Below are 23412 nucleotides of genomic sequence, written 5' to 3'. Positions count from 1 at the left end.
CAGCTGAAGTGTTGCCAGCAGCTTGTTGTTGTTTGTTTAACACTCCAGGGACAGACACCACCTGCCACCCTCCCCACGACCCCAGGCCAGCCCAGCTCTGAGTCAAACCTAGAGATTTCCCAGAGTGCTGCAAGTCCAGACAAAATAGTGACTATGGGATGGCACTTTTAACAGAACTTCAAAAGCTTCAGATCTGCCGGCCACCTGCAGGGCTGCTGGGGAGGGAGAGAAGATGGTCACAGCCCACGTTAAACCAGCACAGCCCCGCCGTCTTGCTAAGGTTCCATTACTTCTCTTGGACAGATGATTTTTCAGTTCATTCTGTGGCTCTGGTTCATTATCTGAGTTCTTAAATGGTTGGTTTTAGTTGTTTAGCCTGCATTTTTGCTATTCTGGAGGGAAAGTGAGTTCATCAATATCCTCATGCCGCCATTCTGGAAGTTGATTCTCCAGTACATTCCCCTGTGAGTCTGGCCTCTTCACTTAGCCAGATGCACGTGAGATGCACCCACTGTGAGGTGTGTATCAACAGTTGGCCCTTTTTATGTTTGAGTAGCACATGGTATGGTTTTAAAATTATAAAAGCTTCTTTTTATTCATTTGGAGTTATAAAGATGCATATGCTCATTTAAAAGGGCATGTTGTCAGAGAGATTGTGGAATGTGGGCCTGGTGGCACTCCTTGGGGCACTGCCAGGAATCTCAGGTCTGAGCGCCTTCGAGCAGGGCAGTGTTCACTAGTGGTTTGGAGGAGCAGCCCGTCCTGGGGCAGCAGAGTTGCGGCACCATCGTCTGCCTGTGGGAAGAGGAGCTGACATGATGTAGGAGGAGGTGCTGGTGGGGTGGGCACTGCCCATGCTTGGAGCAGGTATGAGCTCCATCCCTCAAAATGTGAGGTGAAACTCAGGACTTCTCCTCACACATGAGCGTGATGGTCCCAGGACACTGCCCATGTTTGTTTATTCCTCACATGGTCATGGAGTGCCTCCTGCAGGCCGGGGTTCCAGGTGGTGGACACCAGATGGTCACCCAGAGCCTGGCATCATGGAGGCCACCCTCTTCTGATGTGAGACAGACACGGACAGGGCAGGCCACTTGTGGGCCTTAGAGGCTTTCAATACAGGCTTTCAGGGGAGGCCTTGTTTATGAGTGAAGCTTGAAGCAGAGGAAGTAAGGGGTGAGCTACAGGGGGGTCTGGGGAAGAGTTTTCCAGGCAGAGGGAAAAGGAAATGCAAACCCCAGAGGGAAAAGGAGCTGGAACTGTTCCTGGAGAGTGAAGGGGAAAGGAGTTGAGGTGAGGTCAGGAGCGTGTGTGTGTGTGTGTGTGTGTGCAGGCATGCACGCTCACATGTGGAGGGGGTGGAGAAGGGGCTCTGGCTGCTCCTCTGAGGAGGTGGAAGGTGCTGGAAGTTGTTGAGCACAGAAGCATTCATTCATTCACCAAATGAGCAACTACCGGCTATGCTCCAGGTGCTGGGGATAGAGCAGTGAGCAGACAGGCAGAAACTCCTGCTCCCAGGAAGAGGAGACAGAGACATAAACTAATGAATAAATCGTCTCTTGGAAGTGCTAAGGGGAAAAGAAAAATGGGAAGCAGGTTAAGTGGCAGGATTGTGTGCACAAATGTGGAGGGAAGTGTTTGAATAACATCCCGGCAGGCCTTGTTCCAGGAGGTAGCATTATATGAGCGAGATAAAAATAGAAGCAACGTGGTAAGCTTTGTGTAAGTATAATATACATAGATAAAAGTTCATAAATCCCCACATCACTGGACCACGCCAGCAGCCTCTCAGAAACCCAGACCCTGCTGCTTCCCGGCCGTCACCCCCAACGTCACCAGTCTTCTGACCTCCATCACTGCAGATGCCTTTGCCCATTTACGAACGTGGTATAAGTGGGATCATACAATACAGGGTTTCTTGTATGTGTATTTTCTTCCACTCAGCCTCAGGCTTTTGTGATTCACCCTGCTGTCTCAGGCAATGGTATTTGAAGCTCCTTTTAGAGGTGCAAGTGTGTTTGCTGCATGGAGAGCAGCGGGGAGGGGAGGGTGGACCCAGGGAGGGCTGGGGGGGGGCTGTCATGTGATCCAGCAGAGCCGGAGCTACTGAGACTGGGTGTGAGCAGGGAGGGGTGAGGAGCGTCGCATTCTGATGTATTTTGAAGATAGAGCAAACAGCATTTCTTGTTGGATTGCGCGTGGGATATGAGAGGAAAAGGAGTCAGAGATAACCAGGATGTGTGGCCTTAGCCCATGGAAGGCTGAAGTCAGAGTTTAGGGAGGCTGGTGACTGCAGGGGAACAGTCTGTGGAGGAAAGCCGGGTTTGTGTTTGGACAAGCTGAGCGTGATGTGTCTATTAGATGTGCAAGCGGAGACGTGAGCTGGTCCTCCTGTTTCTGAGCCTGGCTTTTTATGGAGAGGTCCGGCTCGGAAAGGTGTGCTGGGGAGTTATGGGCATTTTGCTGTCGTTTAAAGCCAGGTCATCAAGGGGACAGGTACAGAAAGAGAGGGAAAGCTTTTGCAGGCCCAGCTCTGGGGCACTGCAGCATTTACGGGGCCAGAGACGAGGAGACATTCGCAGGAGAGACTGAAGCGGGAGAGGATCCAAACTTGGAGGGTCAAGTGAAGGGAGTCGTACGGATGGTGTGCATCATACAAAGTGGGCAGCCCTGTGTAAATGTTGAGCAGAATCATTACCAAAAATGGTCAGACAGACTGCTCCAGATCCCACGACACATTCGCTCTGGGCCTGCCATGCTGCTCTTTGGGAAGAGTGGTGGTGGTGTAAATATTATGAGAAAGAAGGAATGCCAGCCTGAGAGGAGGGGGTCTGGGAAGATGCCACGGCTGCTGCCGGAAACTTAGGGAGAAGAAGCTCAGAGGACAGCGGTGTCCCCAACGGAAGCCATGAGGGGACACCTTCAGAACGAAGGAGTCGGGATGCTGGAGTCATTAGCAAGTTGTTGGCAGATCCTTTCAGTATGTGGGCAAGCCCGCCCCCGACACCTCTGTACTTAGTCCAGACCCCCTGTTTATTCTTTCTCATCAAGGCTTTCTCTGTCTCTGTCAGCCTGCTCCATGCAGTTGCAAAACTCACTTTTAAATCAGCATTAAGTATAAAGAAGCTTTGAAGATAAGTAACACTATCTGTTATGGGTTGATTTGTGTCCCCCCAAAATAGATAATAATGGAGTCCTAACCCCCAGCATCTCAGAATGTGACCTTATTTGGAGATAGTGTCTTTACAGAATTCAATTAAAATGAGGTCACTGGGGTGGGCCTCTATCCACTGTGACTGGTGTCTATGCATAGAGGGAAGACCATGTGAAGACACAGGGAGAAGCTGGCCACCTACAAGCCAAGGAGAGAGGCTGCAAGAGAAACAACCCTGCCAACACTTTGATCTTGGATTTCCGGTTTCCAGAACTGTTGTTTAAGCCACCCAGGCTGTGGCACTTCGTTGGGGCAGCCCTAGCAAACTCATACAGGAGCTACCTTTAAGAAAATCACTGCTGTCATCTTTGATTATAACAGATGTATATCCTTGTTTGTTTCCATGAGCTCCAAGTGATCACTGCCAACAAATCTGCTTTCAAATATGCCAACTGGTCGACCTGCTCTGGGGATGAGTGCAACTTCAGGCTACATAGGCTGGACATAGACTCCTGGTTGAAAGAGGCTGCAAACCTTCAGAATCCCTTCCCTCTGGGTCTCATTCACTCCACCCTGAGACTTCTCCAGGCAACCCTGGGTTCCAAGGCTGTTGCACCTGCAGCTGAGGAGTTTAAAACTCTCCCTGAAGCAAACAGAAAGTAACTTCCAGCATTATCATGGGACAATACGCAGTTTCTTTTTCTAATAAGGGTTTTTCTTTAAAAAAAAAATCTTTTCCCTCCTTACCTTTTTTTTTTTTAAAAAAATAAATTTATTTATTTATTTATTTTTGGCTGCGTTGGGTCTTTGTTGCTGTGCACGGGCTTTCTCTAGTTGCGGCAGGCGGGGGCTACTCTTCATTGCTGTGCGCAGGCTTCTCCTTGCGGTGGCTTCTCTTGTTGCAGAGCACAGGCTCTAGGCATGTGGGCTTCAGGAGTTGCGGCTCGCGGGTTCAGTAGTTGTGGCTTGCAGGCTCTAGAGCACAGGCTCAGTAGTTGTGGCGCACGGGCTTAGTTGCTCCGCAGCATGTGGGATCTTCCTGGATCAGGGCTCAAACCCGTGTCCCCTGCATTTGCAGGCAGATTCTTAACCACTGCGCCACGAGGGAAGTCCCCTCCTTACCTTTAATGAAACACCTTACAGAGGTTCAAGGTGAAAAAGTGATTCCTTGTGTTCATGGGAATAATTGATACTCAAAAGAGTCTTCTGTGAAACCAAGTGGAAACAGAATGAGCTCGGAGTACTTACTCAACATTTCTGTTTGCTCCTCTTCTGTCGGTTTTGCAGAAACCGGCAGTAACAAGCAGGCACATCAGTGGCATCAGGCCCCAGAGCTCGTGTTGCAGTGAAGGGTGTCAGGGTCTCGTCCTTTCAGCTGCATCTGTTATGCATGGTGTCTCCTGGCCTCCGGACTCTGCCAGGCCCCCTGCCACCGCGGCCAGTGGCTGTAGGTGTTGGGAAAGAGAGAGGTCAGTGAAAGGCCCCAGTTCAGCCTCCTGAGCAGCTTCACTCCCCCTTCAACCAACTATACACTTGGCCCTTGACAGTGGGACCTTTGTTGGGGGTTCTGGGGGGCTGTCTGTGACAGAGGTAGAAAAAGCGTTATGACGGCAATATTGGAGAGCATTGGGCCTGTGCCTGGACTCATTTGGGGGTTTGATATTTTTGCTGTGGAAGTAGAATCAAAGTGAAGGTTAAATTGGTGAGAGACACTGGTCACTCCATTTTCAGGTTGTTGGATTTAACTTTGTATTTCCAGAGCAGAGTTAGGTCAGCCCCTTAAGGAATGTAGACCCAGAGGCTAATATTTACTCAACTCAAAGTTCAAAATAACGAAATGAAAGATTACAGACTGTTAAGACTACTGCGATTAGATACTGGCAGCTCACCTTGAACGCCGTGTGGTTTTCTAGCTGGCGGTTGAGACACACGGTGTGACGTTTTAATAAGCGCATTCCCAGAAACATTATCGAGTCTCTTTACTATGGACATACTTTGTCTGGCCCAGTTCCCAGGCTGATGGACTCACCTTTTAGGATTCTATACTCTGCTCCTTTCCAGTTATTCATTCTTTTCCTTAATTGTTGCATTTCCAGCATCACGGATGTTTTCGATTTGATGTGCTGCTGAGCTAAGTGATTGTTCTGGAACACATTATGGACGTTTCCAGTTGCCAGTGGATGTGCTGACTTTTCATGCAGCACAGCTAATCATAAAATCCATGCTTGCCCTTCCAGAGGCTCCTGGCCTGCCGCACGGTCCTCCCTTCCAGGCTGTGGTCTTTTACCCATGTGCCCTGACTGCTGTTCGTTCTCATATTCTGGAAATTACACCGTCATTAAGGATGACCAAACCCAAGAATGCAAAGCTTTGGTGAATGAAATACCCTCACTAATTAAAAGGAGGCTGCTTTGAAGTTGTCCAAATAGGCCAGAGACTGCATATAATTAAATCACAACAAGTGTACCGATTCACATCAACAGGTAGAGATTAATGGGTGAATAGTCTGAATAACAAAACATTTTTTAAGAGAAACACAAATCAAAAACAGAGTAGCACATGAGCTCAAATCCAAGGGTGTGGGTTGAACTTCATTAGTAAACTCTCTCTTAATCATGTCTCTGCTCTTAATGAGAGAGCTGTATTTTAAGACCAGAGAAGGAGCCTGAGAATCAGAACAGACCCACTTGTACTTTGCAGATATAAATTTCTCTTACCTTATCGATGCCTTAAATCAAGATGTCACATTAGAGGCCTGTGTTGAGAGAAGGTCTGTAGGACATCTTGTTTGACTGAGGCGCGTTTTCTAATTACTCAGAATTTGCACACATTTGGGCCGGACGTGCATTTCCAGCTATTGCGGGCTTGTGGGAAACCCTGATTTCTTAACCAGCCCAGCGACATCAACAATGCATCCTTTCATCTGGTCTTTCTTCAGACACCAATTGGTTGAGCCCTGAATATACGGGACAGTGATAAGTGCTGCTAAGAATGCATGCTAAGTACCAGGTTAGGAGCCAGTATCGCCATGCCATGACAATTAACGTAAAATTTTGCTCAAAACCCGATATTCTCAAAAGTGATTTAATTGCTGAGCATTCGCTGTTATACTGTTGAATCTTTGAATAAACTGTATCAGATTCTGTGAATCTGTGTCGTATTCTGTTCATGTGGTTAACATTCATGCCTGGCTTGCACCATTAAGGCTGTTTGGAGATAGGGTCTTTCCTACAGCTCTTCTTTACTTGTGAGCCTTGGTTAAGTGCTTGACCAGTGTGGAAGAATGTTTAATTGTTCTTCAATAAACTTTTTACTGTGTGAAGATAGGGCAGAGGGTTTGCATATTCCTCATACTCTGCTTCCTCTTAGCATTATTAAATCTTATATTAGTGCGGTACCTTTGTCACAGCGGATATGCCAAGATCAACGCATTATTCTTTACTAAAATCCGTACTATTCATCTTTCTTTGGACTTTTGGATATCTTTTTTTTGTTCTAGGATCCTGCTCTGGTTACCACATTGTAGTTAGTCTTTGCTCTAGGTTTTAAAGTGTAATTTTGACATGGATCAAATTATACACTTAATGTATCATTGCATGGCAACCAGCCACACTTAAATTTTTCCATATTAAATGCTCTCCTTTCTTTAAACATCAAAAAACTAATATAGAGTTAATGATCACTACCTGATTGATGCTATCAAAGGTTTGAGTTTTCCGGTAGCTTTACACTGTCGCCCTGTGTGTTTTTTTTTACAGTGAAGATCACTCACATCCAATGGAAAAAGTTAGAGCGTCATGAATTCACATTTTTTTAAATAAGTTTATTTTTTTTTAAACTTATTTTTATTTTTGGCTGCGTTGGGTCTTTGTTGTTGCACACGGGCTTTTCTCTAGTTGTGACGAGCGGGGGCTACTCTTCGTCGCAGCGCGTGGGCTTCTCATTGCAGTGGCCTCTCCCGCCGCGGAGCACGGGCTCCAGGCGCGCGGGCCTCAGTAGTTGTGGCACACGGGCTTAGTTGCTCCGTGGCATGTGAGATCTTCCTGGACCAGGGCTCGAACCCGTGTCCCCTGCATTGGCAGGCGATTCTTAACAACTGCACCACCAAGGAAGCCCCCGTGAATTCACATTCTTCATGGACACGTGTGGTGTTAGTACAGCTTTTAGTATTTTACCAAAACGAAGGACATGTAGATTTGCTCCAAGTAGTAGCCTGGTTTTCAGAAAACAATAATTAAGTCCTGAGGAGTTAGGGCAGCCAAATCCTCCCGGAACCTTTTCTCTCTTTAGGTCTTCCCCATCTCCAGTCAGCCAGCTGGGGTGAGGGTACCGGCACCAGGTAAACCCAAGGGGACCTTTGTGTAAAGAAGCACTCAGGACAGCCATGTGGGAGGTCTGACTGGACTCACACCGCCTTGGACCAGTCGCTGACTGAACTGGGCTGGCAGTAATTGCCAAGGTGGGTTATGGGGTGAAGAAGGTGGATAGAGGTCATTCGTCCGGCCCTGGTGACCTGCAGAAGAACATGCTAGTTGGGGAGAAAGCAGATGACACGAGTTCCCAATGCTGCATTCATTTTGGTGGCCCCTAAACTCACAGTGATGAAATCCTTCCTTAGTTCTTGTCACGAGCCATGTCTTATCTACAGCAGGAATGTGAACGTGTGCTGGTCTCTTCCGAGTGAGACTTTCAGCTCCTAAACCGTCATATCTTTGGATAAATAATCCTAGTTCTCTGGCTTTTCATAGTTCTCTGTCTTTCATCCTTTAGTCATCACTGTGTCTCCCATGCGTCCTCCACATCCTGTCTACTTGGGCAGCCAAAACCTCCCCACAGGGTCTGGGCAGTGGTCTGATGTGCTGATGTAGCATTTAATGGCCTTTGCTAATCACTTAGTACAGTGTGCTTCTCTCTAGCCTTTTTTTTTTTTTCTCTCTTTGGGCATGAAATTTTAAAAACCTAATAAAATTAATGTTTGTTCAAAAGCCCACATATTGTATGATTCCATTTATATAAAATGGCCCAAACAGATAAATCCATAGAGACAAAAAGCAGGTTAGTGGTTACAGGGTCTGGGGGAGGTGGGATTCCGGGGGACTGCTAATGGGAACAAGGTTACTTTTGGTGGTGAGGAAATATTGCAGAATTACATAGTGGAGATGGTTGAACAACCTTGTGAATATATTAAAAACCACTTGATTATAGACTTTAAAATGTGGACTTTTGTGGTATGTGAATTATGTCAGTTAAAAGCTTGATGCTTGTTCGTTGTAAAGATGTTGAAAAATAAAATAAAAGAGGACATTTAAATTACCTATATAATTTCAGATAACTAATAGTGACACTTTGACGTGTGGGTGGCAGTTTTTGTTGTTTCTGTTTTACGTTTGTTTCATTTTTTTTTCTTTTGGGTTGTTCTTGACCCTTTTAGGGCCAGGAGAAATCCTGTTGGAATCTGCCGAGGCACTAGACCCTGGTCTCACTTGTCCCCATACCCCAGGTTCACATTTGCCCCTGTTACAGTTTGCTTGTAAATTTTAGGAGGTGCAGCATCTTGAGTAAAGATGGCTGTTCTGCACTGTAGGAGAATGAAGACTGTTAACTTCAGAATGTAAATACTGCCCTTGTTTCTCAGGAAGCAACAACAGGGCCTAGTTTTGCTGGAACTTAAGGTGTCAGTTCTAAGGACCGAGGTGATTGGATATCGTGAATTTATTCACACATTTGACTTGCAGAGGAAATGGGCAGGATCTTAGCCACTGTATGCTTTCACATCTAAGTCCCAAAGCTTGGGGTCCCTGATATTAGCCTGGTGGGCTACTTGAAACTTACCTGTTTTTCCAAATATGTAGATGACGCTCTCTTGCTCAAATACCCAAACTAAATTTTACCTAGGGTAAAAATTAAGGCTGAGGAGAAACAAAAAATCAAATTCCAGCATATGTGCTGACCAGGGCAATATATTCAGGGAGAATCTCAGCATTTCTAATGTCGAGAGCAACTTTGCATGTCTCTGTGGGGGTGACATCTGCTCACGAGTCTACCGAAGCATTTGGATCACCTCCGGCTCTTCTCCCATGAAGAGTGTGCATGTCCACCCCCCGGCTTGGATGCTCATGAAAATACTTCTGCTTCCAAAGTAAAAGCTGCCTTGGAAGAGCCAGGAACCTTGTGCCCAGTGGAATTGGGCTAATGGCGCTTATTTTTCTTCAGAGTGTATATTTATTTGACTGTTTCACACCATTTGTCAATTTCTAAGCAGTTAATAATTTTTATGCCTCTTTCAGATATGTGTATATAGTACAAGTGTGTTTGATTTCCTGTGGTCTCTCTACATTTAAACAGTGCTGAGTGATGGTATGTGTAACATGCCAATTTAAAATTTCAAACCCCAACTGAGCCGCGTTGATTGGCTTACATAGCTTATGCTCGTCTCTGTCCTGTAGCAGCCCCAGATTCTGTCTAGGTTTTAGTGCTAGGACCATTAGCCCTCAATAGAGACGCAGCATCTGATGTCCTCCAGCTGTTTACAACCCATTGAGGAAAATTAAAATATATGCAACTATTAATTCAGAGAATGATGTGATTGCCATAGGAGAGGTGTACGGTATGTTTTGGGTTTTTTTTTTTTTAATATTTATTAATTTATTTGGCTGCGTCGGGTCTTAGTTGAGGCATGCGGGATCCTCCACTGTGGCGCACGGGCTCTTTGTTGCAGTGCTCGGGCTTTTCTCTAGTTGTGGCATGCGGGCTCTAGAGCCCACGGGCTTAGTTACCCCGGGCATGTGGGATCTTAGTTCCCCGACCGGGGATCGAACCCGAGTACCCTGCATCGGAAGGCGGATTCTTAACCACTGTACCACCAGGGAAGTCTCTTGGGGCATAGTTTTAAAAGATGTTACTTCTGAATGGTTGATCAAGGACATTTTATGAAAGATGGTACGGGTGCATGGCTTGTGATGGGTGGGTAAGTTTGGACTGGGAGTGATAGAAAGAAGGACTCTACCATAATTGAATGTGAAAAGCCATGGGCCCATTCAGAAATAATGTCTCCTGTTGGTTGCTTGGGAACTGGGCCTGAATTCTAAGGGCATTGCAAGCTTATGCGTTGCCTCGAGTGTCCTGTGACTTAGGAACAAGCGGGTAGAGAGGATCAGCTTAGACACACGGGTACCCTTAAGTGTAAACCGGCCAGTGTTTGTTTAGCTAAATAATTTGAAGAATCTTGCGTACCTGGTTCTGCCTGAAAATCACTTGTACTTCACTTTTAGACACTAGTTTTTTTGAGCAAGGCCTCATCTTAAGCGGGATCTGAAGTGTCCGGGGGCTTTGTTAGTTCTCGTCTCTCATTTGAGAGACAAGTGGGGTGACCCAATATTGAATTATAAACCGCCTTTAATAAATTTTTACAAATGTGGTGAATACATATAACATAAAATTTACCATCTTAACCATTTTAAATGCACAGTTCAGTGGCATCAAGTATATTCGCATTGTTGTAAATCCATCACCATTATCCAGCTTCAGAACTTTCTCATCTTCCCAAAATGAAACTCTGTCCCTATTAAACAAACACTAACTGCCCATTCTGCCTCCCCACAATCCCTGTTACCAACTATTCTACTTTCTTTGAATTTGACTACTCTATGTATCTCATTAATCATATAGTGTTTGTTTTTCTGTGTCAGGCTATTCCACTCAGCATAATGTCTTCAAGTTTCATCCATGTTGTAACATGTGTCAGGATTTCCTTCTTTCTAAGCTGCATCATTTTCCATTGTATGTGTGTCCCGCTCTTCGATAGGTTTTGATGCCATAAACCCAGATTCATCCAGATGTGTAGTCAGAGTCGCCCTTGACTTCTCCATTTCTACCCCCACCTCCATCCAGTGTGACCCAGTCAAGGCCAAGGTATGGGGTGAAAGTTTTGAAAGTAAACCGCGTTGGGATATTGAGAAGGGTCTCTAGGAGGCCCCAAACGGTTTCTAGGTCATCAGTCACACCTGCCCACCCTTCCCCGGCATTCCAGGACGGGGGACCCATGACTGTGTGTTGTATTCCCACTTGAACAGACCAGATCTGTTTATGATTTTGGGTGTTTATGATTTTGGGAGTGGCTTCTCCCTCTGACACAGCCTCTGAGGTGCGGGGTTGTGATTGCCTTTAAGATGAGAAACTTCTGTCCTTACAGTTATGGGTCGATCAGTTCTTGACTGCTGGCTGCCGGTGGGTCTGGGGGCCGGGAGGGGAATGAATGAGCTGCTGAAGAAACCCTCCAATTCTGAATGTATTCAGAATTACCAGGGACCTCTATTTGGAGGGCCATCTGCTGACTCTGGCTCCAGAGTGTTTAATTTTGCCAGCCTGTGTTTTAATCTCTCTCTCTTTCCCTTAATGAAACTTGAGCCACATGTTTGCTTCCTCCGTATGTGCCGCGAAGCATTTGCATTTTGCTGTTCTTGGGATAAAGCAAGAATCACTTTTGCTGTTGTATCAGATCTGATGCTAGAAAAGCCCTCTGGAAGTTACCACAACGCCTTATCCATCTAGGTTTTCTATACAGTGGGGAGTTTTGCTAAAACACTATTGTCTCTGCATGAGAAGCAGAGTAAAGGTCCCGAAGGGAAATCTCAGTAATGTGTGTGCTGTGCTCTTTTGCCCAGGGCAAGCAGAGGTTCCCGACCCGAATGACCCTTTGGGACAACTGGATGGACCCAACAGCCCTATTCCAACTCTGAAAGGTAAATTGTGAAGTGCTCTTTGAATGCAAGTGTTCGAAAGTGTTTTCAGAGTACCATGTAGAGGGGCTCACAGTGCCATTCTACTCAAGGCTTGGCCTGATGAAATGGATGGTCAGGGTCCCCTGTGGCCCAGTGCTGCCCCATGGGTGGGTGTGAAGTCGAATCCAGCCTCTGTATCCCAACACTGAATCAAATCTCGGAGACAGAGTTTTGGGTGAAGTGGAAAAGAATAGATTTATTGCTTTGCCAGGCAAAGGGGGCCACAGCAGGCTAATGCCCTCATATCTGTGTGTCCCAACCTGGAGGGGGGTTGTGAGGAGTTTTATGGTAATGGTTCAAAGAAGAGGGCGTGGTCAGCTCATGGACATTCTTCTGATTGGTTGGTGATGTGGTAAGTGGGAGTTAGCATCATCAACCTTCTGGTTCCAACTGGTCTGGGGTCTTCGTGCTTGTGGGCAGCATACCTTTCACTTCTCCCACCAAGTGGGGGTTTCAGTTTCTGCAAAACAGCTCAAAGATATTGTTATGTATCTCCCTTGAGGGGGAACCAGGACCCTGCCCCAAGGCTGCACTATTGTTTCTTGACTGTTCCTCCCTTGTCTCCACATCCCCTCCCTTCCCTGATTAGCAACTGTTGGAACTGCCCACTGGAACTCAGGGAAGGTCATGGAGGCTGAATGAAGCCTATTTCCTGTAATCAAGAAATGGGGGACAGAGGCTTTTGTGCCCAGGAACCCCACGGGGTCCTGCTTAGTATCTGCGCAGTGGCCTGCCTCCCTCCACATCTGTGTATCTTGATGCAGTTGTGAGGGTGCTGAGGGCTGGTTGAAGCTAGTCAGAAGCCTGTGGGTGGGTGGGAGATAGAGGGCAGGGGTAGACAGATGGCCACTGGAGGGAGGAAGGGGCTTTGGGGGTGTTTCGTGGGCCTGAGTGGAGCCTTAAGAGCTGGACTCCTGGCTTGGCCACAGAGTCTCCTGATGACAAGCGGCCGTCTTCTGGGCTTATTGTCGAGGTGTAATTGTCCAGACTAGGGTGCACCTCAGACAGGCAGGTGGCCCTCCTCCAAAGGATCACCAAAGACCATGTTCTTTGTCTTGTTGCTCCGGGCTTTCCCAGAGGTCACTGTCAGGGTTACTGTTCACTTGGCACACTTTGTTGGCATCTTAGATTTGTAGAGTCGATAGACCCCATTTCCTGTGATGCAGCCCAGTCACTTGAGGAAGTGATGATTTTCCTGCTTCCTCCGCTGTCACCATATTGCCTTAGATTATTGCGTCAGTCAGCTTGAGCTGCCGCAACAAAACACCACAGACTGAATGGCTTAATCATCAGGTCTATATTCCTCACAGTCCCGGAGGCTGGAAGTCCGAGATCAAGGTGCTGGCATGGCCACGTCCTAGTGAGGGCACTCTTCCTGGTTTGTAGGCAGTGCAGTCTTGCTGTGTCCTCACAGGGAGAGAGAGCGGGCTCTGGTTTCTTCCTGTCTTATAAAGATTTGGATCCCTTCCTGGGGGCCCCACCCTCATGACCTCATTTAACCCTAATTGCTTCCCAATGGCCTCTCCTTCAAATACTGTCACACACATGGGGTTAGGGCTTCAACATGTGAATCTGGGGGGACACAGTTCAGTGTATAACAATTAACGATTAAAACAACCACTTCATTTCTGTTTCATTTCTTTTCTTAATCATTATTCAGAACCCAGAAATCCATATTAGTTTCTCAGCCCCTTGCACATTGAGGGTCCCTGTGTCCCCTCAGGAATGTGTTCACCTCCACGTGTCCAAGGCCGGGTCTCCTGGGGATTGAGCAGCAATGACTCAAGTCCACCAGTCTCAGCCGAGTTGACCAGATGTCCCTCTGTGTCCTGAAAGGGCCTCTTGGGGTCACACAGGGAGCTGCTCCCTTCTGGCCTCAGAACAGTCATTTAAATCAACAGAAATAGAGTCACAGATGTAGAAAACAAATTTATGGTTACCAGGGGGGAAAAGGGGTGGGAGGGGTAAATTGAGAGATTGGGATTGACATATACACACTACTGTATATAAAATAGGTAACTAATAAGGACCCATTTTATAGCACAGGGAACTCTACTCAATACTCTGTAATGACCTACGTGGGAATAGAATCTAAAAATGAGTGGATATATATATATATGTATAACTGATTTACTTTGCTGTACACCTGAACTAACACAACATTGTAAATCAACTATACTCCAATTAAAAAAAAATAAGAGTGCATGGATCTACGTGCTGTTGGTAGCGTCTGGTGTCTGGAGGCTCCTTGACAAGGATTTTCCTCTTTAGTATGTTATGCAGTAAATACACAAGTTAGTTTCCTCAGTCGACCCCCTCGAAGTCCTACTTTGGTCGCTGTGACCTTGCTTGTTAGGCGAGGGCCTCTACTGGGACAGGGGTGCGTTCCCCAGACAGACAAGACCCGGTCTCTGGAAGCTTGTGTACAATGCTGGGCCTCAGGAGAGGTTTCTTAGGAAGAAAGATGCTTTTTGATGGTTAGATTCTGAAATCACTGCTCACAAGTGTGACTGAGCCCGAAGTCGAGACAGCCCACACAGATTTCCTGACTGCTCCGTACCAGGCGCTGTGTGAGGCTGGGCACACACTGGTGATCAAAACAAGTGTGTCTCTGCCTCTCAGAGTTTACTGGACTGGGGAATTGGCATTGTAAGGGAAAACTGGTAAGTTATAAAACTAGGAGTTGTGACGAGTAGTCTGAAGGAAGAAATGAGGGCGTGGTGAACTGGAAGGAAAGGAAAGGGGGTCTTGGTTTAAGGAAAGGATGTTGTGCTGAGGTCTGAAGAGCTGACATTTGCTAAAAGAAGGTGGGGAGAGGGTGTGTCTGGGGCCAAGGCAGAAGCCTGTGAAAAGACCCTGAGGCCAAGGGGACTCAGTGTCCTGGGGCAGCTGGGAGAAGGTGGGGGCTTATGGACTGGGGGAGCTGAGGTTGGAGAGGTTTTTCGGTCCAGTACCATGGCCATCAGCCACGTGTGGGTCTTTAAATTTAAGTCAATTAAAATTAAATAAAATTAAGACTCCAGTTCCTTGGTCTTACTAGCTATATTTCAAGTGCTCAGGGGCCACCTGTGGCTAGAAGCCACCATCATGGGCAGTACAGATCTAGAGCATTCCATTATCAAAGAAAGTTCTGTTGGGCAGCCCTAGGAGAGCATGCACAGCTGTTTAGATGGCAGGGGAAAGCTCTATTTCATCGTAAGAGATGCCCTTCACTCTGGAAAGCCTGGGATGTGGTGTAACCTGATTTACTCTCTGTGAAGATCTCCCTGGCAGCTCTGGAGGATGATGGAGGGGAAGTGGAGGGGAATTAGGAGGGAGGTGTGGCTGGGTAAATAAGTGGACGAGCCACAGTAACAGCCTAAAATCCAACCTGCAGTCATTCCGTGGACGCTAATATCCCCTAGGGAAAACGTGCTCTGGGGCTGTGTTTAGATGTGCAGACCTCTCCCTCCAGCCAGAGTGGGGCCTCCTTGTGGGCATGGGCTGGGGTGTGCAGGGGCCGGGAGGGAGAGCTGCACTGGCTACCGCTGTTCTTCAAGCCGAGTGTTCACAGCTGCCCTCTGGGAGGCAGAAGCAGCCGCTGGACTCTTGGTCCACTTGGTTGGAAGATGCATTTGCTAATCGAGGTGCTGAAATGACCATGGGCTAAACGGTCATAGAAACTTTATTGCCAACTAGCCGTAAGCTCCAAACATCAATAAGTCAGCTTCAGTGGCTTGGGTGGGATTCCTTGACCTCCGTTTTGGTATTCAAGCAACTTCTCAAGCCTAGAACAGGATGCTTTCTAATGTCCTCTGCTTAGTTGGGATTGGATTGCCTCTTGATTTTGTTAACCCACTTGTGATTGTGTTACACCTGTGTGCACATCAGTGTGTGTGCAGGGCTGAGGGGAGTTTCAGTTAGAGTTTGGAAGCTTCTCCAGGGCACAGAAATACCAGTTGCAGAAGTTAACTTGTCAAGCGGGTGTGCGTGTGTGTGTACACGTGTCTGTGAGAATGTGTACACGCTTGTAAAAAGGCAGTAAAAAAGGATGCAGAGGACCACAGCAAGCTGGGCCCCTTTTCTGTGGTGGCAGCACCGGATAGTGAAGCATGGTGAGTGCAGCAGTCCGTGCTTGGCTTGGCCAGAAGACAGGCCTGGATTGGGTGGCGCTCCACCATCCTGTTGGGGTCTGGGCGCTGCTCTCGGCCACATCTCACCCCCAGCCATTGGAGGGATGGAAGGGCTTAGTGTATAGCTCTCACCCAAAAAGCAGTGGCTGGATGCTGAGGCCATTTGTCATTGTCACAGTTATGATTTTCAGTGTGTCCATCAGTTTCTAGGCATCGAGACCGCAGCAGCCCCTCAGGGACAGGAGCCTGGTGAATGGCCCCCCGGGGAGACCCAGGGGCGTCAGTTATTCCCTTGCAACCCAATTCTCTAGTCCTGTTGTGCGATTTTACTTCCTTATGTGTTATGGCTCTTGCACAAAAGAGGACTCAATCCACTCTTCCTTTCTGCTCCCCCGACCTCCTTCTCGCACCCTCAGTGACGGAAGGAACTGGCCTGGCAATGCCAAACTTATTATTCCATGCATTTTTTTGTTTAAAGAGCTTCAGGGAGCGTTACTGCTTGGCCACATTTGGCTTAAATCATGTATAAAAAATAATAATAGCCGAATGGACTGTATGAGCTATTTCTTTAACCCAGTTACCATTTATGATGCCCACGCATCTGTAAAATTGCAGGCAGGTGGAAACGGCCAGCGGGCCAGTCTGTCACTGAGCAAAACAGGATCTGAGAATTAGTTACAAGGGTAAAAAGCATTTGAGTTCAAATGTACTGGGCCAAGATTGAGCACTTAACATATAATTGGTGGTTGGTATTCAGAAAGAGAGAGATCCCAGAGTCTAGAAGGAAAAAATGAATACAAAAGACACTGTGATTTACAGCTGAAACGTTTGCCTGAAATTTCTGTATTCCAAAGTACTGTCATTGTTAGCACTGAAGGCTTACGACTCCAGTTACAGTGATATTTAACAGGAGTTTTATATTCTTTGCTATATTAGACACACTATTTATTATTATTATACTTACAAAAGTGTGCATTTGGCCTAGAAACCATTTGCTCTTTTGTTCCAAGGCTGTATTTTAAATGCATATGTAACACATCTCCGGTTTTGTAGAATCAGTACTTTGGAATGTGTGTGGGAAGTGGATCATTTCTGAGAGCCCGGACGGGTGGTACTCATCTTGTTCGTCCTACAGCCTCCAAAAATAGACTCGCTTGCTTGTGTCTCCTGTCTTAGGAGAAGGGCTGCTCATCGTCCCCACTGAAACCAGAAGGGGAATCCCTGACTCTCCCCACTTGAGGATGTGTTGCAATGAGAGGTGATCTGAAGGGCATTCTAAATCACAGGGCAGGAGTCGATGCCTTACTTACCAGGCTGCCCCCTGTTATTTGTGACACGCTGTGCTGCAGTGCTGAACTAAAATTTCCTGGGACAGAGAAAAAAAAGCCATCAACAGAGTTCACCATGTTGGCATGAAGACGATGCCTGATGTCTGTTTACTGGGTGCCTGGTTCCTGATTCACATAGGACACAAGGATTGATTAGCATATATGTTGGGTGCATTTCTGCTTTATTCTGGAACTCTTGGTGTGTGTGTGAATGTGTGTGTGATTGTCTCCTGCAGTTTACTAGAGAGTGAGCGTCTCCAGGGCTGATGGGGTAGACTTGAAAACAGCACCCTGCTTGCAGACACAGTTAGCGTGAAGTCTGTGGCTGGGAACTTGGCACCTCCCCTCTGGGTGTCCCCTGGCTGGTCATGGAAACCTGGGGCTCCCCCAGACAGTGAGCGGAGGGCCTAGAATGTTGCCCCACTTCCTCTGGACAGATCTAACATGGGTTTCCAGGCTCTGATCCCTGGCCACTCTCGAGGTGAAGGCTGCTCGTTGAGCTCCCCCGATCCTCCTGCCGGCTGTGAATTTGCAGAGCCCATTGGGCTGCCCGGGATCTGGACAAACTGAGCCGTGTTGGGAGAAAGCCTCAACCCACAGATGAGAGATCTCGAAATGTACACACTCATGTTGTCCAGGGCGGATTGGGAGCTCGTACATGTGCACGGGAGCCCACCCTGGGGAGGGCGGGGACACAGCCTGCTTCCAGGGGCATGAGGCCAGTCTCTGCCTCCAAGCCTTCCTCTCTGCTTCTCCTTCTCAGTGTCCCCCACTCACTCTCCCAGGGTAGCTGCTGGAGACCTGCACTTCAGCTGGGATGCAGTCACGGCAACTGGTGGCCATTGTCTGGCTGGACCATCCATTGTTGTCCCTATTGAAGGTGACGGAGAGGCAGTCATTCTTCTTCATCCCACTGAGTTTGAACACCAAACTGCAGCGGGCTTGTTCATGTGTGCTTGTCTAACGTCTGTCCCAGGTGTGTGCGTCTGTGTGTGTGTGTGTGTGTGTGTTTTTCTCTCCCTATGACCCACCCCTGATATGCACCAGCTCCTATGTGCTCCCAGCCGCCTGGGTTTTGTGTGTGCTTCTCTCTCTCTAAGCCCGCCCGTGCCTGCATCTGGTTTTCTGGGTCTGGGTCTGTCTTCCTGTGCCTGAACCCTCCAAGTGTGTGTATGTGTGTGTGTGTGTGTGTGTGTGTGTGTGTGTGAATGTATCTGTGTCCCTGTCCCTTTGAAAGGATGTGGGTGTCACCCTGTTTGTCAAATGGTCTCCTTCCTTCTCCCTCTCTTCTGCTTTTCTTCCTCAATCCCTCGAGCCCCCTGCAGTATTTTCCAAAGGCTGTCATAACAAAGTACCACAAACTAGGTTCCTTAAACAACAGAAATTTATTCTTACAGTTGTGGAGGCCAGAAATCCAAAATGAAGGTGTTGGCAGGATTAGTGCCTTCTGGAGGCTCTGAGGGAGAAACCGTCCATGTCTCTGAGCTTCTGGCATTGCCGGCGGTCCGTGCAGTTCCTGGGTTTGGGGCCGCATTACTCCAATCTCTGCCTCTGTTTTCACGTGATCTTCTCTGTGTCTGTATCCAAATGTCCCTCTTTAAAGGACACCAGCCTTTGGATTAGGGCCCACCCATATGTCCTCATCTCAATTTAATTACATCTGCAATGACTCAATTTCCAGGTAAGGTCACATTCACAGGTTCCAGCACCTCTATCTCACTGGGGGACACAGTTCAACCCACAGCACCCTGTTCTCCGCCAAACACTGTTACTTACTTTTCTCCATCTCTCCGGTCCTTTAATTTAATTTCCCCGTTTTTCTTATTTTCTCCGATTTCCATCCTTTCTAGTCTCACACCCTCCTCTGACCCTGTTGCTCCCCCTGGTAAGCTCCCCTCCTCCAACTCTTTCTGCTGCTGGCTCCGTGCAGACCGCTAGACAGCTCAGCGGGAAGGTCTGAGCCCCTGCCACTGCCCCCAATGGATTTATTGGCCTGTAAATACTTCCTTCTGGGAAGAGCAGCTCTGTCCTCTGCGCTGGCTCTCAGGGTCCCCTCATCACCTGCCCTTCTAGGCAGGCTGTTTTATTTCCCACCAATCAAAGCCCTGTGACCTCATGACCCTAGTACACATGGCTTTCCTTATCTCCTCCCAGGCTAGTCAGTATGATCTGGTAAACAAGCAGATCCTCAAACACCTTAGTCATTTGACCAAGTTGGTGAATATGTGGACGGTCAGTTGGGGTAAAAAAAAAAAATCATTAATCATTGATCTGACTGTGAGGTCAGGAGTGGTGTCCACAGGAAACAGGTTTTCTGTTACCCCTGCCTTTAGTATGTTTTCATGCTTGGACTAAGCTCCACTGTGTGGAGTTTAGGGGCAAGTAGAGAGCTAGCCTGGGCATCAGGGAGATGGAATGCATTAACATCAGTTGTTGAAGTGACCCTGCTATGAGGAAGGGGAAACCCTCTTGGATAATCAAAAGGGAAAACTTCTGTTCTCCTCTCTTAACACTGTGACGGACTGACGGGATCCAAGGTAGCAGAATTTGCAGTCGCCCATGCCTAGCTCCTCCTGGCCTGTTCAGTTGCGTCTGGAGAGGTTTGGGGCAACTCTAAAGGAAGCCTTTGTGAGCTAGAGGAGAACTTAGCAATGGCCAGTACAAATGCCATATTTCACACGGAAAGGAAGTGAAGCCGAGAGGTGAAAAACTGGCTGGTAATTAAACACCAAGGGAAAAAGCAATATTGTGCTTAGTCTTCAGAGAATTTTCTTTCTACTTTCATTTCGGCCTCCAGAGAATGAATGATGGTTGTAATGGTGGACCAAACTAACTTGGCCTCCCTCGGACTTAAATTACATACAGGTGCTCAATAAAATATTCGTAAAAGATGTAAATGCTTAGATGAACTTGCAAGAGAGATGGAGAAATGCCCAGGAGCCAGGAATAGGAAGGAAACAGAATTGTGATAACCCTGGACTGCCAAGGCCGGAACCACCCGGGTGGTTCCACTATGATTACAGCCATGGAGAACGGCCCAGTTTTCCTGGGAAAAAGTTTAACTGAGACAAAGAGTTGGAATCTGCAGGTGTTGTGCAGTTATGACATGAGCTTTCCAATGGTGAGCTCTTCAGCGGTGTCACCTTGTGGCCGTGGGGCAAATGTGGATGCATCCATGGGCTCCAGAGTAGAACGAGCACCATTAAGACGAGGACACTTTGGCAAAAGATGGTGCAGGAAAAGGGTAGCTACAGACACATCAATCTTCAGTGTTTTGACGCTGGAATAGCTTACACTGGAGAGGATACCCAGAAGTAGAAAATCCTGATTTTGAGATTACGTGAAATAACTAAATATGCTAAAGTTACTGATTCCACTGGAATTGGATGTATTACATTTCCTTCAATCAGGAGAAATAAGGGGTTGAGAAAAAAAATCAAGTTTGGTTTTAGAAAAATGAAGGAATTTACATTTTTTATGCCTTAACATAAGGCCTATGAAATATAACCCCTGCTATACAAACTATTCTGCTAAGCTTAGTTACATCAGAAGCCTTGGGTTTCAGTATCATGCCAGAAGGCAACCCATGAGGCAGAGATCAGAGATGTTGTAGCTAAGGCACCGTGGCTAAGCCCTAGGAGACCTAAGGAAAGAGGGGGGAATTTTCATTCATTAGCCCAGGAGGGTGAGAAGAGGGCTTGCCTGAAGCCTGGCTCAAGGTGGGAAACACAGAAGGCTTTCCCATGAGAAATCAGACTTGGACCCACACCTCAGGAAAGCAAATTTACATTACCAGAACGTTGTGGGGGAATCCTGAGCCCAAGAATCAACGTGAACATTTGACACTGCCTGTTGCAGGAACCCAGTCCAAAAGGGATTCCCACAGAAAACCCAGCCCTGCAGTGAAAAATTACAAAGTACACTCAGAGAGGCCCAGGATGAGTGATGAGCTAGTAAACAATGAAACCAGAAGGATTAAAGATAAAGGAAGAAAAAGCAGTGGTGGGTTTGAAAAGGAACCAAAGAGACCTTCTAGAAATGAAAAATGTAGTAGACGAAATGAGAAAACCTGATGGACAGTAGATTGTGCTTAGCTAAAGATTATAAAAGGACAGGAAATATAAAAGTAGGTGAATAGTTTGGAGGAATCACATAAAGAAATTCAGCATATATCAAGAAGGAGATTTCAAAGGAGACATAAAGGGGAAGGGAGAAACAATATTTTGTGAGATACTGGTAGAGAATTTTACAGAATTGATGGAAGGCATGAATCTTCAGATGTTGGAAATGGCACGGAGGCCCGTTGAGGCTAAAATAAAACTAAATTCACAGCTAGTGATACTTCGGAATGGCAAAGGCAAGGGGAAGTATGAAAAGTAGCCGAAGAGGGGAAAGGTCAGATATTACCCACAAAGGAACAGCAGAACTTGTAACAAAAACCACAAAAGACAGAGGACAGTACTGTAATTGTCAGTCTAGAATTCTGTACCCAGCTAAGCTATTATTCAAGTGTGAAAGTAACAGGTAATTTTCGACCAAGAGTAAGAGTGTTTACAACCTCAGTTCTTTACCCAAAGAGCGAATGAGAATCAGGAAGAGCTCAGTTGAACCAGGAGGAAGGAGTGAGATGCAGGCAGACTTGGCAAGGAAAGAACTTGGTAACCAGGTTGGCAAATCTAAAGAAATTCTGTTAGTAAAAATCATCAGTAATAATGACCCCTGGGGGTGTACAAATGGAGTGTAGCTAAACACTGGGAAGCAATGACTCCAAGCTCTGGTGGCTGGGGGGTGATTGCAGCTCACAGCACTTCAAGGTGCTTGTATTTGGTTGTATTTGGGAGACTTTGTCAAATTAGGTATGCCTATAAAAAGTAGTAAAGCTAGCTAGCCACTTAAGCCTAACTTTCAAACAAGTAAAGGGAGAATAAAGAAGAAAAAAAAACGAATAGAAAATAGGAAGAGAGACTTAAGAAGAAAAATTAACACTTTAAAAATAAACCCATCAGTTAAGAAAGTCATAGGTTAACACATACAAACTGATAAACTAACATGTTAAATTATACGTTGCTTACAAGATTCATGTCTAGTATATAAACATAAAAATCATTAAAAAAATAAAAATATAGAGTAGGACTACATTAACCAAAAGTACTCTGAAATAGGTACATTACTATCAAACTAAATGGTTTTTTAGACACAGAAGCCTTACATAGTGATGTAAAGACTAGACGATATAATAAACTGGGAGTTTATTGCACCCAGCAACATAGTTTCCAATATATAAGCACAACCTCACAGAATTATTAATGGCTATTTGCCATATACAGTATCAATTAACACATATCTCATTGAAATTGATAAGTGTATTAAAAATTTGGGCAACAAATTGACAAGCTTAATCTAGTGGGCATATATAAACACCTGCACTGAGCAATTAGAGAAAACACATTCTTACCAATCAAATGTGGGACATTTCAGGAATTGACTCTGTACTAGGCTGTAAAGAAAATCTCTTTTTTTTTTTTTTTTCACGTTTCATTTTCTGTTTATTCCTTGAAATCATCGTGTTTGTGCAAGCAAATCTCAGTGGTATCAAAGAATTATCATCACACAGACTATGTTTTGTGACAACAGTGCAGTTAAAGCACACCTTTAATAACTCAACCAAAAAAAATTATAAATTATAAGAAAACTGGGGTCTGACCAACCACATGGAGATTAAATAAAATAATTTATTTGATGGCTAAATAAGAACTTGAAAAATTCATATTTAATGCATACATTAGAAAAGGAAAAAGAAAATGTATTAGTTAGGAGTATAAAGATTTGAATAGACAGCAACAGAAGGAGAACCTCAAGGACTGGTAAACCTTCCTAAAGACTCTTGAGCTCATGAGGAATCCTTAAGATACAACCTAAAACAACAGCACTATTTCATGTCCAAAATATTGGCAAACATTTTAAAGCCCCCAAACACCAAATGCTGGCAAAGTTGTAGGAGAAATACTTTAACTCAGGCACTTTTGAGACCTAGACAG

The 23412-nt window shown here is 46.2% G+C and overlaps 1 protein-coding gene across 2 annotated transcripts in view; it reads left to right on the top strand.

Moving 5' to 3' along the window:
• ROR2 (receptor tyrosine kinase like orphan receptor 2) overlaps window positions 1-23412 on the top strand; it is a 218149-nt gene that overhangs the window by 159075 nt on the left and 35662 nt on the right. For both annotated transcript variants that reach the window (XR_009503836.1, XM_059926277.1), the window contains exon 2: window positions 11818-11895. Coding sequence is in view for 1 of the 2 variants with exons in the window: in XM_059926277.1 (XP_059782260.1) it covers window positions 11818-11895 (78 nt within the window). In the remaining variant the exon portion in view is untranslated. The remainder of the gene's footprint in view (window positions 1-11817; window positions 11896-23412) is intronic.

Source organism: Balaenoptera ricei, chromosome 6 (assembly GCF_028023285.1).
Source record: "Balaenoptera ricei isolate mBalRic1 chromosome 6, mBalRic1.hap2, whole genome shotgun sequence".
In the NCBI taxonomy this organism is placed as follows: domain Eukaryota; kingdom Metazoa; phylum Chordata; class Mammalia; order Artiodactyla; family Balaenopteridae; genus Balaenoptera; species Balaenoptera ricei.
This window is presented reverse-complemented; position numbering and strand designations above follow the sequence as displayed.